The following is a 23,266-nucleotide window of genomic DNA, read 5'->3' on the forward strand; positions in this document are numbered from 1 at the left end:
GAAATACCTTTAAGCACAGTACTTGAGTAAATGTACTTAGTTACATTCTTTTACTGGACCATGTGATCAAATCTCACTTTCTCGCTGAGATGCAGATATACACATACATCATTTCCTTTGCAAAACCAAGTGAGTTGTTGTGTTTAACCTGAATTTGATGAATTTACTGTTTCGAGACGAGAATAAGTCAAGAGCAAATGATTACTTTACAAAAACAGAAATTTATAGCACTGATTCTGGAGAAACTGGATCAAACTTTTAGAGAAAAAGTTCTGGGGTTTTCCCTCCGATCTCCAGCTGCTCTGTCCCGACTCTCTGTGATTTACAGACTGTTCTGCTGCGCGGATAGATTTTCTTGTTGCTAAAGTAACCACTAACTGCTGCTAACTGTAGTTGGTTAGTTTCTTGTTGCTAAAGTAACTGCTAACTGCCGCTAACTGCAGTTGGTAACTCAGTTAGCCATGCAGCTATCAGTTTAAATTACTTATTAAAGTGGAAATAGACAACTTTTCCTAGTGTTCCCTTGTCGTATTACCGTTGGTGCCGCAGTCGTTAGCAACACAGCTACCACTAGCAGCGTGGTGACTGTCTATAGTGAAAAAACAAGCATAGGATCCCAGTTTGATCTAGAAACCCTGATCTCAGTGCTGTGAAAACACAGAGTGAAACATCCAGTTGCAAGAATGCCGGTTTTGAACTGTCTCAAGTCCCAGTGGTAAGAGGAAACACATATCAACAAGGGAACAGACCTTAAGTACACAACACCGGAGCATCTCCATCAAGTGAATGCCATCTGTTCGCTCTTGTTTTACAACCGTTTTGGGGTCCGCCCGCTATTCCGACATCTCGCTATTCCGACATGTCTTTATTTAGACATGCCGCTATTCCGACATGTCTCCGACTATGACAAAACAAAATGTCGAAATAGTGGGACGCTTGAAAAATAACTGTAATGCCGCTATTCCGACAATTACAGGTCACTGTCTAAATAGCGGCATGTCGGAATAGCAGCATGTAACCATCGGTTTTATTCTTCCTCTTCACCTTTTTTGCCTCCTCCATCAGCCAGCTTCTTTATCTTTAAACAGTTATTCCAGTTGTTCCACCTTGGAACCTGGGGATAGTGACCGGGGAAAACAATGCCCCTTCCTGTTTTGGTTGCGCAAATTCATACGTGCTTTCTTCATGCTGTTATTTGTCCTTTGTTTGCCTGGTGGCAGTGAACAGTGAAGTTATTATGCTGTCAATGATATACTAGTCTGTAACTATTCACATGTGCACACACAACATCACTCTTGTCTGAGTGAAACCATCATCTAGTGAGTAAAGTACACAAAATAGTGAAACATAATGAAGTCTTGTGCTCGTATCGGGGTTTAAATGACATTTTCATTTTTTATTTACAGAACAGTCCACTCATCCCGCCTCAGCCCGGCCCCCTGCTTTAAATAGATACAAATCAAAGTGTCAATGGTGATAACAACATTGTGTTAACCTTCATTACATGAGCATACTTACGACTGAGCACTATGAGAGTTACAAAGTATAGAGACACATAATATATATACACAGACAGATAAGTACATTTTAAAGACCCCCTCCAGTCAAAAATGTGTTTTTGACACTAGAAGTCTGTTTTCACATTCAGCGAAATTTCATAAGTGCAGTTTTTGGTTTGTGACGCCTGTTCGAAAGTTCAAAAGGTTGAAATAAAAGCGGTGCATAAAGAGACCAGTGGTGGAGAAAGTATTCAGATTCACAAGTATGTCAGTCTGTGAGTCTAATCAGGAAAGTCTGCTTAATTTTCTGTCAACTGACTAATTGAGTAATTCAATTTTCGTTTCAGCTCTTCTTCTTTAATCCTGGGAAGTTTATTTTTTAAACAAAGGATAATATTTTATTTTTGTCTTCATATGTGCCAAAACTTCATTTGTAAATTGTAAGTAGGTCTCATTAGTAACTAAACCTGTGACATAACTAGTAAAGTAAAAAAATGCAATATTTCCCCCTGAGATGTAGTGAAGTAGAAGTAGTGTGTAAAGAAAAGATATTAGCAAAGTAAGTATCTCAACTGTACTTAAGTACAGTACTCCGGTAAATGTATTTAAATTTCATTCCACCACTGTCACCACATTTATGCCTCTTGAGATGTAAGGCAGTAAAAGATTTTTGACTTGAGATTTTTTTTTCATTTAGTTTTGGTTCAGTTGGTAAAACAATAATTCAACAGGTACATGTACAAAGGAAACAAAAAAAGTGGGAGCACAAAGTTTTTACTTCTACGGCATCCATGTGCAAACTGTAAACCCACCTATTTAAATACGTGTTAAAGGATTGTTTTCATTTATTTGCTAAAAACAGTACGGAGCTGACAGGAGGTGAGGAGAAAGATCTTCAAAAGTCCAAAACAACCAAATGTCCTGCTCCATATCCTGACAGATCATCATCCAGAACCCTTTTCAGTAAAAGAAGACATTTTGAAGAAATATACTCATAGCTGTCAAAATGACTCCTGCTGCCATGGCTGAGGCCTGTTCTGGAGCTACAACAGAAGAGAGGACACACATGTAGATTTTTTTTGACAATTTTCAAGACATTAAAGAGAAAAGTGTAACTTGAATCAAGAAAAAAGATTAAACAGCTCAGAAGAAGAAACCTTGTAAATACACATTTCTAATTTGCTCATTTTTGGGCAGCTTTGGGGCCCAAAGCTGTTAAGTAGTTCTTCTTTGTGTCTGGCCAGCCGAGCAGTTGGTGATTAATATCAAACAGCTCAGCATTTTCCTCCAAAATAAAGCAACCTTCACAGATAAAAAATATTTTTCCTGCAGTTATACTTGAATTCTCCTTGCATATAATAATGTAATTCACAGTGACCAGAGTGATATCACATTACGTGAACTTGAAAAAACAAAACAAAAAAAAACATAGAGGCTTGTTCAGAAGATAGCATCTTACCCTGTGAGGCGGCGGTGGTAGTATCAGCATTTGGTGTAGTCGTGACGACGGTTGTTGTGGTCGGTGCAGCAGTTGTGGCCACGAGGCTAATCGGTGGCGAGTCGACAGTGTAGCTTCTGGTAAACACACTGGCCACCACCGATCTTTGATCAAGGGAGTAGGTACACAGATCAGGGCACTTCAGGGAGGCCATGGTAGTGATGCACAGATTAACTGTGCACCGGATATACATCTGCAAAACAAAAAAACACACAGATACAAGTTAGCGGTGTGAAGAGACAGCTCAAAAATATTTCACAACATGACTCCGACGACTATGAAAGATGGAAACTTAGGAAATGGGAATGAAAGTGGTCAAGCTCGGTGTCTGGTATGTTGAGACACATTTGACTTGAATTAAAATTTGATTTGATTTTGATTTTGATATCACACTTTGCCAAACTGCGATTTTTGATTACATTTCGATTAATTGTTCAGCCCTACTTTTTAGTTCTGCTGTGATCATTTTCTAAGTCATAACAGATGGTGACAGGAAGATGTGAAACTAATAATAATTTGTTCAATAACTTACATGTTGAGATAAAAAGAGCCAGTAATTAGAAGCATCTATTTGTTGTCTTTGGAATATAAACCTGTAAACCTGAATACAACACACTTCGTCCTCTGTTCTCTCTATTTCAGGGCACTGGGAGCAAGTTTATGGACATTTAATGATTATTAATTTGTTGACATCCCCATCTGATACTTCTACTTTGAGGATCAATTCTTAATTTCAGTCATTTTCCTTTTCCATATATGACAGTAAATTGGCAGAATTTATGGTTTCAGACTGTTTGTCAGCAAAAAGAGCAAATTGAAGACATTATCGTGGCCTCAAACAATTAATTGAGACAAATATTCTGTAGATGAAATGTTTGTTAGTCGCAGTCTGACACCTGACGTACCGTCAAGAAATTGTAGCATTTTTTATACGTAGGCCCAAGGGAGCTAAAAAGGGCTATATCTATTATAACTAGGGCTATTAGTGTATTTGAATGATAAACACATAACAGAATTGAGGATGATGGGAATGTCTTTACTGTTGTGGGTATTTGACAGTGGTGGAAGAGTAATAAAAATCTGTATTCAAGTGAGAGTAAAGTTACATCATTGAACTATCACTCAGTTCCAAGTAAAATGACTGGTATTAAGATATTAAGTAAAAATACAAAGTATTCTTCTCAAGCACTACTCGCAGTATTAGTTACTTTTTAACAGTTCATGCTTAATGATATTAAATCAATTCAATTATCATTTAAAAGGTAACTAAGTAGATTACATGGTGTAATGCACACTTAAGTATTAAACACGTGGGGAACATGAATGCGTGCGCCGAATCTAAAGGCAATCCATCCAAAAGTGTGTAGGATTTGTCATTTGGAGACAATGGATGTCGGAACAAAATTTCATGGAAATGAATCCAACAGTTGATGAGATGCTTTAGTCCGACCCAAAGAGGTGGACCAATCTTGAATGAAAAGTGGAATTACAGACATTCATCCCAGCTGGTTCAGATGGCTTGAAGGGAGTTAAATCTCTACAAACTCCTGTCAGAAGTTTCTCAGCACTACCACGGCCCACAGGTGCGCCTTACTCAAAGATTCATGTAGAACTAATCACCACAAAGTCTGTCTGTAAGTTCAGTCTGTAAAATTAAACTTCACATTTCTTGGAAGAAGAGGAGAACTAATAAGGATGTATTACTGTATGTGTGTGTTGCATTAGTACAGACCATTGATCCTTTGTTCTCCAATGCGGTCAAATCAATGCGGTAAATCTTAAAGGAGGTGCCTGTTGTAAGAACCTCTAATGTATTAGACGTTGTGCAGCTGAGAGAAAAAGAGAGCTATTAGAATCGTTATATGCTTCAAAGGTGACAAAAACAGAGTCAATTTTTGACCTCGACCTTCTACAGGAAACAAGTTGATTGTCACTGACCCTTGCTGCAGGATGGGCCGGGATTCTGCAAAGTCCTCCGTCTCAGACTCAATACAGTTGCTCACTATCATCTCCGCTCGCTCAATGCTGCAGTTGGACATCACATGGAGATCCAGCTTACTGAGCCTGGACCCAACGGCCCCGCTGGTAGAACTGCTGTTATCAGTGGAGTCGGTGGAGCTGCTGTTAGTGGAGGTTTTGCTCTCTGATGGTGATTCTGCTTCTCGACGCGTTCGTTCTGGCGACAGTTGGAGGGAGCGGAACCTGGGGGTACGTGTGAACTCTGCCATGGGCCCCTCTCCTGGCATCTGAATTTCTATCCAAATCCTAAGTGGACCGAACGTCTTTATCTCCGAGGGGAAGCTGATCTGGTAATTCGGTCCCTTGGCCTGGACTCCAGGGATACGACAGGAAAGAGGGAGGATGAGGGAGGGCTTGCGACTGACCTTGGTGTAGGGACGAACACTTTTCAAGGTGTTGGTGTAAACCAGCTCTGAACCAGAGTGCTGGAAAAAAGTGGAGCATGAGGAAGAGTATAGCTGTGATTCACATTTATCTGAATAATGTGTCAGTGTAAAGTACTTTTGAATTGAAAGTAACTTAACACCAGACTGAAAAGCAGCATTTTACTGCCCTTTCTGATTCAGTTTCCAGGCTGTTTCACCTCAATAGTGGTTGCAAGTGTTAAGTTGCACCACCAGAGGTCAGCAAAGACAATTTCCAGGGAGTGTTAAGTTACCTTTTTTTTTTTTAAGAAAACAAAATACAAAAAAAATCATATTGACATAATTTGACAGCTACCATAATTATGACATGACTCATGATTTTAGTAAAAATGGTCATCTTAAAAAAATCTTTAAAAATGATAAAAATGATGATTTTACATAAAAAACATGGTGATTTTTGCTGGGGTCTGCACCAAACAGGCAAGTTTCTATGTCTGGAGAATTTACCTTTATCAAAAAGATTGCAGCTGCGATTAGGTTGCTGGACATAGCGATGTTATATTTTGATTAATTGTTCAGCCTTACTTTTAAATACTGCTGTGATTCTGAGGTGAAGTCATAGATGGTGGCAGGATGATATGAACTACACATCATGAAGCCAGTAATGTTTCATTCAATAATGCTTAACAACCCATTTATTAAGCAATTGTTTATTGTAAAGTTGCCACTGATGCGTATAATACTGTGTAAATGACTAAGAAATACTGTGTAGTTCATCTATAAACATTATTTGGATGGTCATTATGAAATTGCAACTGATATTTATAAATTAAAACTAGAGATCTCCCACTATTTTGATGTCCAACATGTATAAAAAAAGGTTTCTTTTGTCTTTTAAAATGACAAAGAGAGAACAAGTGTAAGAAAGACAATAAGAAAATAAAACGACTGAACGACAGAAAGACAAAGACAGACAGAAACGTGGAGCAGTTACCACACGCTTGGTGCCGCAGCCATCCAAGGAGATGCGTGCAGCCAGGTGTGTGCTGTTGTAGGTGACGGGACAGGTGGGGCTGTTGAGCTGCAGCTCTGCCAGGTTGATGTCACTCAGGGAGGAGACAGGAAGCGACAGAATCATCTCTGTGTTCTCACACTTCAGCTCTGCAGACAACAGCAGCAGTGTCTGACATTATTCATACATTCTTACGCACAAGCACAATTAGTACACTCAAATATTGCAATCTTAGAGAGTGATATATTCTCAACCTGTCCCAGCAGGGAGTGTCCTCATTTCCCCTGAAAAGAACAAAAAAGACATATTCTGATGGTTAATAGTGAATATTTTAATAAGACAACCCGCTGTCAGATGCAGTAAAGCATAACTTACTTTGGTACAGCCACACACATCTGGGCTCTGACTGCAAACTGGAAAGACAAATAGATCCAATCAGGCCAAGTCATGCTCTATATGTACTCTGTTCAAGATACAGATATTTGAGTGGCAGGGCAGGCAGGCGTGCATGTGAACAACAACAAGGGAAAAATGTTTTTTTTATATATATTGATTCAGAGAGAAAGTCAAAAATTCCTGAGGCCATTTTAGAGGTCTAGAGGGTGAATCACACCACTATGTCGAGCAGCATTACACACTTAACCGAAGCACCTACCTCTGCGTATTCACAGCAAAGCAGATGGGCAGAAGTTGGGTCAGGTTGTTTTCGGAGCGAATCCAGGCCATCGTCATCAACGCCAGGGGGCCGACTGTTTTGAACCCAACCCTGTAGAGTTCAGGGGGACCAACTACTGCTACTTCTAAAACACTGCAAATACAACAAGAAACAGTCATTTCAACTTTCATAACTGTGTATTTGTAAGAGCTGCACACTCTCAATTCAATTATTGTGGCCAGACCTCCGCATCTGACATCTACTAAATATACTCAATATACAACAGACACCCAACGCTCTGTAGTGAGGTGTTAATTGAGATTCCTGACACTTGTGAATCATCGTCACACAGGTGTCTAACATGTCTATAACCTGTCATGTACGCTACTCTTTTCATTCCATTGTGGGGATTTTGAAGGGCTCTTCATAGAGCAGAAATTTCACACCAAAATTCAGACACTCAGATGAAGTGACGCACCTCTCCGTCTGTGACATGAAGCTGATGCTGAATGCTACCTCCTGGTACGGCAGGACAAACAGCGTGGAGTCTTCTTCTGGTGTGTCACCGGTAGCCACAGGTTCATCAGTGCAGCGTGTGGTCGACTCCTCCACTGAAGGACGGAGAACGCGAGACGTTTGCATAAGTTCAAATTATAACAGAGGACAGGAGAGACACTATAATATTTATAGTTATTTATATGTTTGCTGACATATAGGTGACATTCAGGCCTTTTTTCTGATTGACTCACCAGTGAGAGAGAGGTGCACAGGGACAGCACTGAGCGGTTGGTTTCCGTAGAAGCTTATTTTGGGCGCAGGAATCAGGTCCTCCGCCATCAGGTGGATGAAATACTGTCCTGCTGGAGCTTTTCCAGTGAATGTTAACGTGCATTCCTCCTGGTAAAAGAGTTAGACCAAAAAGATTGTAACAATGTGAAGTTTTCACTGAGCACAGGTTATTTCAAGTCCAACAGCCGCAACGAGGTCTGAGGGATTTTCAAAGTCACTTGGATGGATGTTCCTAATGATCTTCAAACAGAAGTTTAAACCCAGACTAGTCGACTAGGGCTCGGCAATATATTGATTGCCATTACCTACTTAGTCATTATGTCCACATTACTGATGATTATTTATCAAAAATCTAATTGTGTTAATATTTTGATAAAACACCAATAGTCATCCCTTATATATTGTTCCAATATGGATTTCGAGGTATTTGGTAATTCAGAGGACAATCTCCTCTGAATAAGAAGCTGACATTCCCTGCACTTCCCAATGAACAGTTGGGTATTTAATGTTTTTGGTTGATGTGTGAATAAGTGGGTAGTTTTTGCAATAAACTCAATTAAGGGGCATTTTTATTTTGCTGGCATGTGACTTTTTGTATATTATTTTGTTATTATTTTACATTACATTACATCCACATTGTCAATTTGATCATTTCTTTACAAAGCAGTTTGAACTGTTTTTTCTTAGTAGCTTTGGGGTAGCTTTGCTGTCGTTCAACTTCTACCATTGTGAAGTGTTTGATAGCCTGCAGAGCTACGACTTCAAACTAGCTTCCCCAACACTGACTGAACTAACCTTTTCCTCGCATAGAAGATAACATACTTCTGTGTGTTGGACTGTGAAATATGATAAAGATTTGTTACTGAGGCGGCTGCTGACTTCCTCCAGTAGGATGGTTTAATCCACCTGCAGACTTTGGGGCCTTGAACTCTTCTTACAAACTTGTTTCTGTCAGTAAAGTCATTACAGTCAGTGCAGATCTTGTTCTACTTCATTTCTGTCTGTTAATGTAACAGCAAAGGTCTTGTTTTGCTTTCACTCCTCATTCAGTGTTTGAGTCAGTCACATGAAAAGCTACTTGGTCACTTTGAAAACACTCACGGTCAAAAGACATGAGGGTAGATTAAGAGTTACACCTTAGTAACAGAATATGGATTAACAGTATATCCAGTTGTGGAAAGTAGCTCAGTACATTTGACCAATTTGAGCACAGTTTTGAGGTATTTGAGCTTCATTTCAGTTTTGTGCTTGTTATACTTCCACCTTACTGCACATCAGAGGGAAATATTTTACTCTTTACTCCACTCCATTTATCAACAACTATAATCACACTTGGAAGGATTTCAAAACTAAAGCGAACCAAACCAAAAGTTGAGTTTTAGAGACTGTGTTTGATGCATTCTGGTAATTTTCAAACAATGAAAATACCGAAATACACGTCATGGTAGTTGCTGTGTATGAGGTGAAGTGTTTTTGACATTGTGTTTAGTCGCATTCACAACTTCGTTCCTTCAAATGTACATGGGTTTGAACATTGTTGGAAACATTTGGGATAATGTAAGCACACAATTCAATAAAATACATAACTAAGATGAAGTCGCATTTCGACACTTTAATGTGGAAATGTTTTACATCTTTTTCAGTAAGTACAGTTTTGATGCAGAACTTGAACTTGAGTCCTGTACAGAGGACACTTCACACTGCACACTGATACTTTTACTTAAATTAAGGATCTAAAAACTGCAAATACATAGATAATTCTCCTGAATATTAATACCAGCAGGAGATGAATCTGGATTTTCAGTTTTTCTTCAAAAAAGCCCCAGAACACAGTTTGCAGCTAGAAAAGTGGCAGGGTCCGCCAAATATAAACAAAGTGAAACAGTATGAAACTGTGTTGCCCTTTAAGGTCAGCTTGTTTGTTCAGTTTATTCAGTCATGAAAACAAAGAGAGTTGTTTGTTCAGCTTGTTAAAGCATGAAAATCAATCAATGAATTTTTTTTCCCTTTCTTACTAAAACTTCTTCCCCAAAAACTACATACTGCACCTTTAAGAATTTAAGTTAAAATGCCCAGAAAAGAAACTCAATTAAAAGCTACAAAACTATCAGTAGCTTAATTAATGATGATTTTAAATAATGGTGTAATTGGGTGTACTGCTTATAGTTTAAGTTAGACTCACCTCATCCAGCTCTATAAAAGAGTGCTGAGTGCAGCTGAGACACTCTCCGTGGTCGGGCCGGGCAAAGCGACATCGCACCCTGTCACCATCCAGATCCTTAACCGACAGATGGAAGTGGTGAGGGCAGTTCACTCGGGCCCTGGACCCATTACACAACAAGAGACGGAAACAACAAGACAATCAGCCCTTCAAATCACAAAGACAGTCGCAGTAGAGGTTAAACCTGTCCAACTGAAGAACAAGGTAAAACAAACAAACAACATTGGTGAGCTGCTGGTGGTTAGGCTGGACTCCTCTGCTGGCTGCCTGCTTCAAACTGATCAACTGAAGAGGTTTTCAGTATTCTTGACTTGTTTAACCAGGTGTAACATATATGTCTTTTTCTAAACATTAATTTTCATACCTTAGTGGAGGAAGGAGACCAACAAAAGGAGGGTGGTTGAGTCTCCCACTGTTCGCCCGAACGTTTGGTCCTGCATTCATAGATACATAGAATTCTGTGTTGGACCTAAACATTGAAGAAAAAAGTGTGTAATAGAGAAACCGAAGCTCACAGCAACACTGTTTGTTTAGAAAGATGGATGATTGTTGAGTCTCATTCCCAAAACATCAGTATCTGATGACAAATAATAATACCTGAACTAGCATCAAGGTGCATGTTCCTTATTAACATAATGTATTAATTATGTATTTATATTCTTGAGGGAAAACTAAAATGGCCTACTACTTCATAATATCAGAGGATTAACAACATACACTTTCTCCCCTTTAAACACTGTTTCCCTGAGTTTACCTGCATGTTTGAACCCAAAACATGCCAAAACAGGAAGAAGCAAGGATTAAAGATGGAAAAAAAGAGCAAAAGGAATTTGAATTTAAGATGTTTGAGGTGCAGAGGTAATATTTAGGTCTCGTACCCTAATCTGATGCTGGCGGTGTAAATACTGGGGACAGTTTTCTGCCACTGGCGGACACACCAGCCAGAACCCGGTTTGGTGCCGTTGAAAGGGAATGAGGTTGGATGGACCAGACAGTCCTCCCCTACAGCACACAGTCCAGACAAAGATGGACAAGGAGCGTGAGCGATGACACTGAAATGAGCCCGCACCTGCAAGAAGCAAAGAGACAAAAAAACTTTTATGAATGAATTCAGCTGAGGGTGAAGAACCTGCAGAGTGAGATCAGTCCGTCCTAACTCACTAAATGAAATCAAAGACATTTGTTGACCTTATTATGTAGTTTATGAGGTATTATGCTGCTGAGTTTGGCTATCTTTTGACTCTATAACTAAAAAAAGAATAAGGGTTAGTGTTATGAGGATGATAGAGGCACTAGTAATTACAGATCTTCCTACTTTGTTCTGATTTGTTCACAGGGATATTAATCGACCTCAACTTTGATGTCTTCACGAGGCACCACATCAGACCCAATCAGACAGTCAGTTGTTTTGTACAAAAATGACACTTAATTTCTCCAAAATGTTGAGATGTGTCAGTCAATGTCAGTCATTGAGATGTTACGATGGTAAAATTCTACAGTTTCCATGCAGACTGTTTGGCAGAAGAAAAGAAGACAGGAAAATCAACTTGGTCAGCGGAGACAAAGATTATACTTTTGGAAACGTCTTTACAGAAATCATTCATAATGAGTACGACATCTAATTATGACGAGTTTATTAATTCATTGGTTCTCCTGGTTGCAGAACAATCTGTTGGAGTACGTTCATTTTCTTCATTTATAGCCATAAACTTTATGTTCAGAGTAAGAATCAGAAATACTTCACTGATCCCTGAGGGGAAATTGGCACATTACAGTAGAATAGAAATAAGACACTATAGAGAGATTTTAACAAGATATAAATAGTGAAGACAATATGAAATAAGAGTGAGTAAAGATAGAAATATACAAGAAATAAAATATAAAATAACTGTAAAAATAATGTGTGTATTAAGCTATAATATGTGACAACAACATATATGTCTGCATGTTTCAGGCCATTTGGAGTGGACTGGTACAGTACCTATTTGTATTGACACTTTGTTTGTTCACATAGTTGGATCTAGGGTTAGAGGCAGAAAACTTAAGTCGGTCAGTAACCTGAATCCATCCGATTTTGTGTCAAATGACCTGGAAACTATTGAAATAAATGGCTGATGTTTTCATGACAAATGCTGACTTTTCTTTAAGGAGGCAAAACCATTGAGCCTCTTAGATATGCTTTAAATGAGAAATATGTTGTTTAATAAGCAGGTCCTGTCTCCTTGAAAGTGGTGAGTAAGAAAAATAAAGGGACTCTCTTTGAAACACAATTAAAGAGTTTGGACTTGAAGACACTGTGCCTACCATTTTCCCTCCATCGCTGTCCAGGGGTACAACGTGGACTGTCAGCCCCAGAGAAGAGGCTTGGCAGGCAGGGCCTAACAGGACCAGAGTCAGGGCCTGCAGCAGGATGTTCACTCTGGCCAACATCTCAGGAAGTGTGAACCTTCAGGAAATACAGAGACTCAAAGGTCAAACAGTCTGGACCCTACTTACTGTATACCACTCACTTGTAGTGCTATTTATCCATCTAGGTTGTTCTACATTTTGCCAACGGGTAAGTATAAAGTAAAAAAGACAGTGGTAGGTTTAAAGATTTGTAACAATGAATGTGAAATGACATTGGATAAAATATTTGTGCCAATTCAGACCTCATGAATTCAAATTTAAGATTATTTAATGACTTTTAAAACCTAATATTTAAAAAAATGAATGCAGAAATTCTAAGACTTCTAAGAACCTGCAGACACCATGAGATCGATCCAAAATCTTAAATACAACCCCGGCTTTTCATCTCTCCAATATTTTTCAGTCTGAATAGTGGCTGTGAGTTTTTAAATGCATCTTAGTTCGTTGATGCTTATTCTATAACTGACTTTCCTCTTGAAATGGGCAGGATGTTCCCTACAGAAACTAAACATTTACAGGTTGTGTACCTCTTTTTCTTTGTTGTTTCTTCTTCTATCAATAGAAGTTGTTTGCTGTTTCGGTTTTAAACCAGAAGTGATTATTTATTATTTATATTTATGTCTTGGATTTTTGATAAATCTTCAGGAAACCAACCTTTGTCGTCGTTTACAATCACATTATCATTGATGTGTTTGCTTTAATATAATTTTTCTTTGACTTTTGTACAAATATTGTCAATATTATTGCCTATCCTCTTATTGAATGCTTTTCTTATGAATATGAACTCCTAATATTAGTATGTTAATGTTTAAATTGCACATGCCTCAATCAAAAGGAAGAAATAGGAATGATACCAGGGGGCCCTGAACCTGTCAAGGGCACAAAAGACAGTTTAAAGTGTAGATTCATTTTAAATATCCTTAAATATACAGGTAAAATTTGAGAATTACAATCAAACTCAAACAAAACGAAAAAACAAAAATCAACTCTGATGATGACAGAGCAAAAGGGTCCCATTGTATATTTGCACCGAGGGCCCTTTTGCAGGTTGATCCGGCCCTGATCTCATTCAATAACATGGTATTTGTATATTATCTGGAAATATTGTACACCAAAAGGTTTTACGATTCTTCAAACCAACTAAGTAGCTGAACAGCTCTTCCACTTCTTTACTGCCATCTTAAAATACGATTCACAAATTTCAGGAGCACGGCTGTCTGAGAATTCATAAAAATGTTTCAGGACGTTTCAGGCCGTTACAAAACACTGGTTTTAGTTCTTAAAGTTACGCAACACCTAATGCTTTTTACAATGTTCAAGTATATTTAATTTCACTAAGTAAACCGACAGCTGAATTGCATCTCTGCCCAATGTTTGTTTAGAGTTACTCCCTAAAAAAAAAAAATCACGAGAAATCCTCTCGACAGCCATTGTTCTGTTGAAGTTTCTGCTGAACGAACAGTCTTTGTTATGAGGCTTTAAATCTTGCTTTATCGTGTTTGGTGGATCAGGATTCTTGCTTTGCTTTAAACTCCATACATTATTGTATGCAACACTGCTAGCCCGGTTACGGATATTACAAAAATCTGTCGGCACAGATCTCACAACCTCCAAACAAATCAAAGCCATCTGATACAGAAGTTAGATAAATCCCCTTACCTTAAGCCACATTTCCTTTAAAAAGCTTCAAAGTCCCACTTATTGTGACGGTTCTGTCTGTCATCAAACACACAAGTTTTCTTTCTGTTTAGTTCTGAGTGAGCTGAGGAGGAGTTAAGACAATTTTTTGCAAAGATGAAATGGAGTTAAACCGGCTCGACCAGAGGCTTTAAAAAACACAAAAGGCTTGACAAAGGTTTGCACGTCAAGAGGCTGGCTTTACGGAACTGATAATGATAATCCCAGTTTGCGCAACCTGACGTAGCTCTTATTTAAGATGCCTTCAATGGCTGACGGTAAAATGTTTGTCACCTGATCAGTGAGCTACAACAGGTGTCAGACACACAAAGACAGAAACAGTGTGAAAAAACAAAACACGACTGTAAAGATTAAGAAGATTTTTATTTATTGAAAGTAAAGAGTTATATTCTGAGGAATGATTTTACAATGGGTCTTTATCAAGTTCTGCCCTCCTCTCCAAATGGTGTTAATAGCAAAACTGGTCCTTTCCTGCCAAAAAGTGCTCATGATTATTTCTAGTAGTCACAAGATGTGTTAAAGACATTTTTTCCTTTGTGGTCAAATTTCAAGTCAATATTTGGCAGCAACTTCACACTCGCATTAGCATCAGTCATGTTTGGTCAGAATTCAAACAGTCAGTCCCAGCCTAAGACAGGAAAGGTGTCCATTCAGGAGGGAGGAGGTCCCTGGAGTTTGGTCAGATGAGAGGGAAGGCCTTCTGGTCCATTCGACCTTCTCTCAGGTAGTTGGAGAAAAAAGAAGACGCTCCTAACTCATTACACGTCCTGTCAATGCAGCCGGAGACACCAGATCTGTCCACTACTGGCCGTTTTTCGCGTTGAGCATTTTCTCCTGTAGATAACAAACAAAGAACCCAAGAGTCAGCGGATAAAGCTCAGCAAACACCTAATTAATTAATTAATCCAACCATCACTTTGTCATTACTGCCAGTGGATACACAGAAACAAACAGTGCGAGTGGCAAGAAAACCTCTTCTTACTTTGATCATGGTCTCCAGCTTGACGGCATCGGCAGCAAACTTGCGGATACCGTCAGACAGTTTCTCCACAGCCATGCGGTCCTCGTTGTGCTCCCAGCGGAAATCCCTCTCATCCAGGTGGATCTTCTTCAGATTACAGGCCTTGGCTACAAATCAAACCATCAAGGTCAAGGTGGAAACAAGAGCAAGCATACTACTTCAGAATCATGAAAACAGCAGGTTTGTTTGCCATTGTCAAACATTGTGTCCACCACTGTTTAAAAGTGAAAGGGGACCTTTTTCTAATTTTTACCTTCAAGTTCATTATTTAAAATCATTTTACGGGGGAAATAAAACTATGAGCCATCTATGTGCAAGACTCCCCGCTCTCCTACAGCCTTCATTCCAACCCTAACCCAGATTAACAAACAGTACGATCTTCTGCTTTTCTCAAGATTTTGTTGCAACTGGTTGAGCCAGACTATGGTTCATATTGTGTATACCCAATGATGTACCACCTGATACAGTTCACATTCCATCTTCCTGCTGTTTACCATCCTTTTCCACATCTCTATGTCCTTCACTGTTTAGTATTGACAAGAAACCATCATCATCACCTCTTGAGAATAAACTTGTAAAACCAACACTATTATTCGTCTTGATAAAAGAATGAATTAAGATGAGACATTTAATCAGGAGGTGTCAGTCAAACATTGTTTGTAACAACATAAGTTGCCGACAGAAGAAAAGGTGCGATCAAAGGTTCCTTATTAAATAAAAAAAACAGTATTTATTCAAATTAATTGTAATTATTGTGATTAAACTAGCGACCAAAACCCCAAACAGGATGCAAAATGTCCCACACAATAAAATTAAACTGTCAAAGTTAATGAGAACAGCAGTATTTTGCAGCCTTTGGATCACACAGTACCTTTCACAACATCGAGCGTCACTGAGATGGTGCTGTGGTCCTGGCTGAGCTCTGCGAGCAGCCCCGGTGAGATGGTGAGCAGATCGCAGCCTGCCAGGGCTTTCACTTGACCTGTGTTTCTGAAGGAGGCGCCCATCACCACCGTGCTGTAGCCAAACTTCTTGTAGTAGTTGTAAATCTTGGTCACACTCACCACACCTAGGGACAGAGAGGACAAAAAGCAGATATGCATTAAATACCGAACATGTCTGCATCCGTGGTGCATTTAGATGGAAACCTGAGCAGAATGTAGAGAACAGTGGTGTAACATGAAAATAATAATCCGTTGGGAAAAAACAGAGTCATTTATTTTGTAGACAGCTCACTGGAGTAATTACAAGTTGGTACAGAAAAGTAGAGGCTGGAAAAAGCCAATGTGTGTTCTAGACCACACACCAGACTACGTGAAGGCAACATTATAACCTAGTTAAGAAAAAAAAAGATGGAAACACAACCTGAAAATCAAGAGACCACACTGCAGATATATAGATATTAAAAGGCAGTTTAAGAGAATTTAAACTGTTTAAAAAAGTCAGAAAAGTAAATTCAACCTACATAGACATCTGCTATACCTGGGCAGCACCTGCAGTGCTTCACTTCCCAGATGAGAGTATGTGTTTCCAACTGTCATTATGCCATGATGGAGAAAAGAAATCGCTCTTAAGGAGATTAGAGGAGTGCATACGATTAGCCACGGCTGTCACCAGCCCAATACACAACCACATATACCCCACCACACACTCTGGCAAAAGGCTGAACTGTCTGAAAGCAGAACAGTTCAGATGTAAAATGGCAGCAGGAAGGAACTGAAACACTCAAAACTGTTTTTGCATCACAACGTGTTAAAATCTGACATCCGTGCCACTATTCTGATAACGTGATCAAAGAATGCAGGTTTTAAAAACACTAAGGAAGGCCTTCATTACCTGGGTCGTCATGTGGCTCGTAGCTTTTGCGGTCTGTGTTCTCCTTGTACCAGTCGAGGATCCGACCAACGAAGGGTGATATAAGTGTGACCTTTGCTTCTGCACAGGCCACAGCCTGAGCAAAAGAGAACAGCAGGGTCATGTTGCAGTGAACACCGTGCTTCTCCTCGAGCTCCCTGTACAAAAAACAAATGGACTTTATTCAAAACATGTGCAGATGTAAACATACATTCTTCCTCTTCTTCCCATTTCAACCAGAATCTCTCCAAAGAACAAAACAAGCCACAGAATATTAGAATCAAACAGAAAGTCCAATCTTATTATTTTGCACCATTTAAATATGTGGAATCAAATTGAGGCAGCAATTCAATGGATATCACCGAACCCCCTTGTGGACATGCAGACAAGTAAACACCTGTCTTCGGGGAGTCGCTGGCTGATAAACTCATCAAAATTTGTTACAAACAGCAGCCGCTCTGTGTTAACCAACCCTCAGCGGCGATGCACTGGGACACAATTTGCTGCAGGCGGCATTTTATCCATATCTTATACTTACTTGCCAGCCTGGATTCCTTCCCATGTCGATGACAGCTTGATGAGCACGCGCTCCTTGCTGATGCCGGCCTCTTCATATAGAGCGATGAGCCTCAGGGCCTTGGCAACCATTTCATCTCTATCGAAAGATAGTCTGTTTGGAGAGGAGAAACAACACAGCCACTGTACATTTATGTTGATGCTTCAGGGATAGACCATGTTGGCTACTGAAACAAAAAGGGTTTTCTAATCCAATCCAAATGTATTTATAATGCACATTTAAAAGCACCAACAGTAATAAATAAATTATTGATCAGCTATGTGGCTGCCAACTGATGAAAAGGAAATTGCTTTAAATTTCCACCCTTAATTTAAAGACGTATGACAAAGTGGAAGAACCAACTGTAAGCCAAAGAAGGTCAGAACATAATTAAACATTTAATACGTTCTTCCTTGATCCTGCTAACAAACTTCAAACCAACCCGGAAAGCGTAACCTGCTTGGCGGAGGTAATAAACTTGGTCTCTGAATATCAGTTGTCTGTTTATGTTCAGAAGTCTAGCCTCATGACCGATATGTTTTTAAATGTTCAACACTGATTATGTTTCCCGTCATATTAACCACCTTGTGACGTGTTTGCACCTACCTGGCGTCCACCTCAGTAGAGACTCTGCCTGGGACCTTCTTGAGGATCTCCAGCCCAAAGCTCACAAACAGCTTGTCCATGGTGTTGGCTACCTGCTCCTCTTCAGTTCTGGACAGAGAGGGAAACATTATGAAACTGGATTTAAATTCATGAAAATGGACATTGTGTAGTTGGTTTGACCTCTAGTGTTATCCAAAAGCTAAAGAATAATTTAATTATAGGGAGCCTGGATTAGCTCTAATTTGTGTTCAACTTCTTACCCGCCTTTGGCGATGCCGTATTTAATGGCCTGATCCAACAGCTGCTGGTAGGCTGGCATCTTAGCAGCAGCCAGGATAAGAGATGGGTTGGTGGTGGCATCTTGAGGCTTGTACTCATCAATGGCTGCAGGATGGGAAGACAGAGCAAAGTCATTAAAAGTCACATACGCACATCCACAACCTAGTTTCTCACAGATATTCATATAAACATCAAATGTATAACTGGACATCTGCAACCCCAGGATAGAATAGTGGTTGATGTCCTGATACTTTTTGACTGAATTTTCTCTTTTCTGGATGTTTTCTGATTGAGTATACGACCACTATTTGATTAACTGAATACCTTATTCTCTGCAGGTGTAGGCGATCCAACTGTAGCAACTTTACTACTTTGAACGTCTCAAAACACTGAGAAGCAGCTATCGCAATATGATTTTTTTAAAACCACATTGCAAAACCATATGGTTTCACTATATTCATATTATTATGTACAGCCACAAAATAGAGCTAAACGGCTGCTCTATAATACATTTAATAAGTACAAAAAATAAAGAGGAAGGTCAAGGACAAAAGGTGGGATTCAAAGTTTTGGATTTATTACAGCTCAATGGTTTACCTTGAATATTACAAGTTTGTTTTTAAGAAACCTCAGAGACAAGTTTGAGCTCAGATATCATGCGTGGATGCCACAATGAAAGATGTTCGATCATCTCATCCCTGCAAAAATATGTGTATGTGAAGGTAAAAGGGTGGAAAACTAAAGAGAAACAACTGTCATGTTGAATCAACAATACTTTGCTGCTGTGACATGGAGAATGGTGCCATCTACTGTATAAAAATAATGATGCATGTCTCTCTAAAAAACTATTAAGAGTCAGAAGAGGTAGATTAATATTAAGTGTTCCTTCTATTGATATAAAGAATACAATTAAAACCACTTAAGGATGACGATCGCTTAAGTAGGGTATTGATTAACGATTTAACTGTCTTTTGTTTATGACTGTCAGAACTGCAAATTAAGTTTCTGAAGTATTAATGGAAAACCAAAGCACTGAAATCCTGACTACCCATCAACTACTCCCTTCACAAATAACCAGTGGAATCATTAGTGCTGACAAATGTTACAGTCAGGTAAAAAAAAAAATGATGAGAAATTCACTAAAAAGTTGAAAAATCTTTATGATCTGCAGCATAAAAGTCACACAGCCTGTATCCACGTTTTCTTTAACCTACAGAACTGTATATTAAAACATCCTGTTGCAGTTTACTGGACTGAACTGCATGTTTAAATTTGATATGCATGAGCGGCGGAGCCTTTTCATGAACCAGTGTTTTATATATCAGCGCTCGATTGTAGCAGGCGAGTCCAGTTGGTGCTGCCAGCTCTCCAGTGGAAGAACAAAGGATGCCTCTGTCCTGCAGCCAGTTTTCTCTCTTACAAAAAAATTGGATCATTCTGTAGGTCAGTGGGGTTGGACTAGATACTCGTGATCACACGTTCAAGAAGACACTACAGAGTTAATGTGCTCATTACAGCAGTATTCTCAAAGGAGGGTATCTGGTCTGCCAACAACCTGGGGTATAAAAAAGTTTTTGTAATCTTTCCTTAATTTTACAGCCATCCAAAACATATTTCCACTGACATACATTTACTACGTTCTGATAAAAGTTAAATAAAATGTAAATAATAAAACACTAGTACAGACTTCCCTTTGCATGCTGGCAGCAAACTTTCAGAGTTATCTATAAGTTGACCATGTGCACCAACTAGATTTACAGCACGATTACTGCAAATAACCGAAATATGGCACAAGTGCAGCTGTGACTTTACAATGTTCGTAGCCTGATGGTTTTGTAGTCAGTTGCAGCATCAGAGGGATGCTTTAAAAACACGTTGGGAAGCTTGACCTATAAAACAGGGAATCTCCGTCCGTCCTTTGCATTTCTCGAGAAGCATTAATTCGATCTTCTTTAGACTCGTCAGGTTTGTTGTCGAGGACTGAAGGAAGTGCAGTGTTGACTCTGGGTCACACTACAGGACCAAAGGACAAAATCCTAACCTATTTTGAAATCGGGTTGTGTCACACACATATTGAGAATCTCCACAAATTATTTTCTCTCCAATCTTATCATGTTTTGAACGGGCACTGCACTAGAATTCCCAATAACCTTTAAGGACAATACAGAAATCCATAATGTACTCAATATCACGGTCAGATTACAGCCTTAAAATATAAATTCCCTCACAATTCACCCAAACTTGCATACAAGTCTGTCATCTTCCCAAAGCAGTACTGAACAATTCTTCATCTCACAAGGAGCCTTAAACTGTCCAGAACCAGGCAGGCTAATTAGTTACTCCTGTGCAAAATGTCACAACCCAGTCAGCCTCCTTTATTTACCTTCAGGCTAATTCTGGGAGCCTTTTTTTCCCCACTTACATAAGTGAAGTAAGAGTTTGGGGTTACACCATGTTTGACCAAGTTCTTGCAATTCCTCTGTGTAACATCAGTGATTTGAACATGTCTAAATCTGCACCCAGTGAAACCTGAGAAATCTTACAACATTCATGAAATACCCAGATTACATAAACCAGACATACACGCCTGTTTTTAAAACTAAAAAAGAGAAGTCAGTGTATGTAAATCTCAAGAAACCACTCTACTTATCACTATTACAAACTTGTTTTTGCTGATAGTACTGACAGAGGTATTCACTAAAGCAAATGAACTCAAACACAATGCCATGCTACAACTTTTTTTTTGCTGCTTGATGCAAAAGTGCAAGGTTCTCATTACCTATCACTAATCTGCAATAAATGTCTTATTTAGTCCAATTTAGTTCTCGGATACATGAAAGTTTGTTGCTTGAGAATGACATGCACGCTCTGCATATACGGCAAACAACCAATCACAATCATTCCTGATACTTTTTTCAAACAAAGCATGGCCTACTTTAGTTGTTTGATAAAATGCACTGCAGTACCACAATAAATAACTTCAGTGTAATAACTCCAAGTCTGATTATTTACTGCTCATATTTGTACATTATCATCAGTTTGTTAGTAACCTGTGAGGAACTTTAAGCTACACTGACCTTTATGAAAGGTACTATACTAGGGGTCGACCGGTAGGCTTTTTCTTGGGCGACACATTAGAAATCAAGGAGACTGAAAAACGATCTTTGGCGCCGATATTCATTTGCAGTACAATCGAAAATCTCTGTCAAAATTTCAAACAACCAATGATGACATGAACCGAAGTACAATTTACTCAAGAACTGTTCTTAAGCACAATTTTGAGGTGCTTTACTTGAGTACTTCCATTTTCAGCTCCTTCATACTTCTTCTCCACTACATTTATTTGATAACTTTAGTTGCTTTGCAGATTCAGATGATTCAGTGTTTATAGGCTATCAATTGTGACAACTGTGAATTGTGATTGTGGCTATCTGATGTTACCCATCAGATATTGTCGTGGGCGTGTCATTGTGTGAGAGGATACTGCATTTTTAAATTAGTGGCAATCTGACAGAAAAATCCCTGATACCAATAATCGGAAAATGCTGAATATCGTCCCCGATAATCGGCCTACCCCTTTACTATCAAAACAGTAACAGTTTGATTGATTAAGTCTATGCAAACATCCACCACTCCTGCTTTGACTGAGTGTCACAGTATCTGTCCTCCAGTGTCACGCCTGGCTGCAGAGGCACAAACCAGTTCTGTCATGTCATCCTGAGTCTGCAAACCCTGGAGGAGGAACTTTCTGGTTTGCATCACAATCTAACAGGATTAATACACACACACTTCCTCATTCTGATTCATGACCTTTTCTTCCTGGGCATGAAAGTGACGAAACGAGGAAGAAATATATAATTGTTCACCTTGTTTCCTGTTACTTCAGGTTTCACAGCAGTCTGTAACTTTAATACGAGCTGTATTTTCACCACGAACACATAATTAACAAGCGCAACTTGTAGCTAGTTTCAAGTTTGGTCATTTGTGAGGTTTACAAGAGGCTGGCGTTAACAAAATAATCGCATTCTCACTTGAATAAGTAGTTAGTTAGCAAGGTTTGCTAGTACAGCTAACTTAGCAGCTGATGCTAAGTTAGGCAACCTTAATAACAAGTAGCTTTAATTGGATTATCAGCTTGTCAACTTTACTGGTTACCATGTAAACATCCTGGAGTTAGTTTTAAAGCTAAGCTAACATCAGCCGGTTGGACCAAATGATGTTACATGGATGCTAACTGCTCCACAGCTCACTCTGTTTGCGTAATATTGACACAGCGGTCAGTCACATTAAAGCTGGATCCTTCCTGGTCAGTAAGTTAGCATGCTAACCAGCTAAGATTAGCATGCGCTAAAAGCGGGGAGTTTTTTTACCGTTAAAATCTCCCGTGTCCGCCACCACCACGGTGTGTTTCTTCAGCTGGTTCAGCGCTGACTCCATCTTTCGCCGTTTGTCTGGTGACTCACTGGACATGTTGAGCAGAGACTGGGACGCTTTTATACACAGAAAACACGTGAGAGCAGGAGGACTGTCAGGCTGACGGGAGCGCGCAGCATAAAGAGGAAGGAGTCAGCGGGAGCGCGCCCCGGTTAATTGGAAGCTCGTGGAGATGAAGGAAGTAAACTGAGAGAAAGCAGGTAGAGGGAAACAAACACTCACCTGTGTCATATGATCCCGTATCAGGCTAGGATTTAACAATATGAGTCATCTTTATATTGTGTATTGCATATCATTTCCAATTCTTCCAACAGTAGCAGTAAAGATATCGTGTGAAAACTTTACTTTGGT

The 23,266-nt window shown here is 39.3% G+C and overlaps 2 protein-coding genes across 2 annotated transcripts; both read right to left on the reverse strand.

Annotated features, from left to right (window-relative positions):
* Nucleotides 1–1,442: 1,442 nt before the first annotated feature.
* On the reverse strand, nucleotides 1,443–5,046 carry LOC311256913 (uncharacterized protein). Its single transcript, XM_084352327.1, has 4 exons — nucleotides 4,936–5,046; nucleotides 4,730–4,826; nucleotides 2,959–3,190; nucleotides 1,443–2,542 (listed from the first exon to the last, which is right to left on the reverse strand). Exons 1-4 carry the CDS (start codon nucleotides 5,034–5,036, stop codon nucleotides 2,460–2,462), a joined length of 513 nt encoding a protein of 170 aa, XP_084208453.1. The 5' UTR covers nucleotides 5,037–5,046; the 3' UTR covers nucleotides 1,443–2,459.
* A 9,463-nt stretch (nucleotides 5,047–14,509) lies between these two features.
* On the reverse strand, nucleotides 14,510–23,048 carry taldo1 (transaldolase 1). Its single transcript, XM_084359058.1, has 8 exons — nucleotides 22,852–23,048; nucleotides 18,463–18,586; nucleotides 18,203–18,310; nucleotides 17,579–17,710; nucleotides 17,023–17,198; nucleotides 16,058–16,255; nucleotides 15,148–15,293; nucleotides 14,510–14,999 (listed from the first exon to the last, which is right to left on the reverse strand). The coding sequence occupies exons 1-8, from the start codon at nucleotides 22,949–22,951 to the stop codon at nucleotides 14,967–14,969; spliced, it is 1,017 nt and encodes a 338-aa protein (XP_084215184.1). The 5' UTR covers nucleotides 22,952–23,048; the 3' UTR covers nucleotides 14,510–14,966.
* Between the last annotated feature and the right edge of the window lie 218 nt (nucleotides 23,049–23,266).

Source organism: Pagrus pagrus (assembly GCF_965226575.1).
Source record: "Pagrus pagrus genome assembly, chromosome: 1".
NCBI classification, from domain to species: Eukaryota; Metazoa; Chordata; class Actinopteri; order Spariformes; family Sparidae; genus Pagrus; species Pagrus pagrus.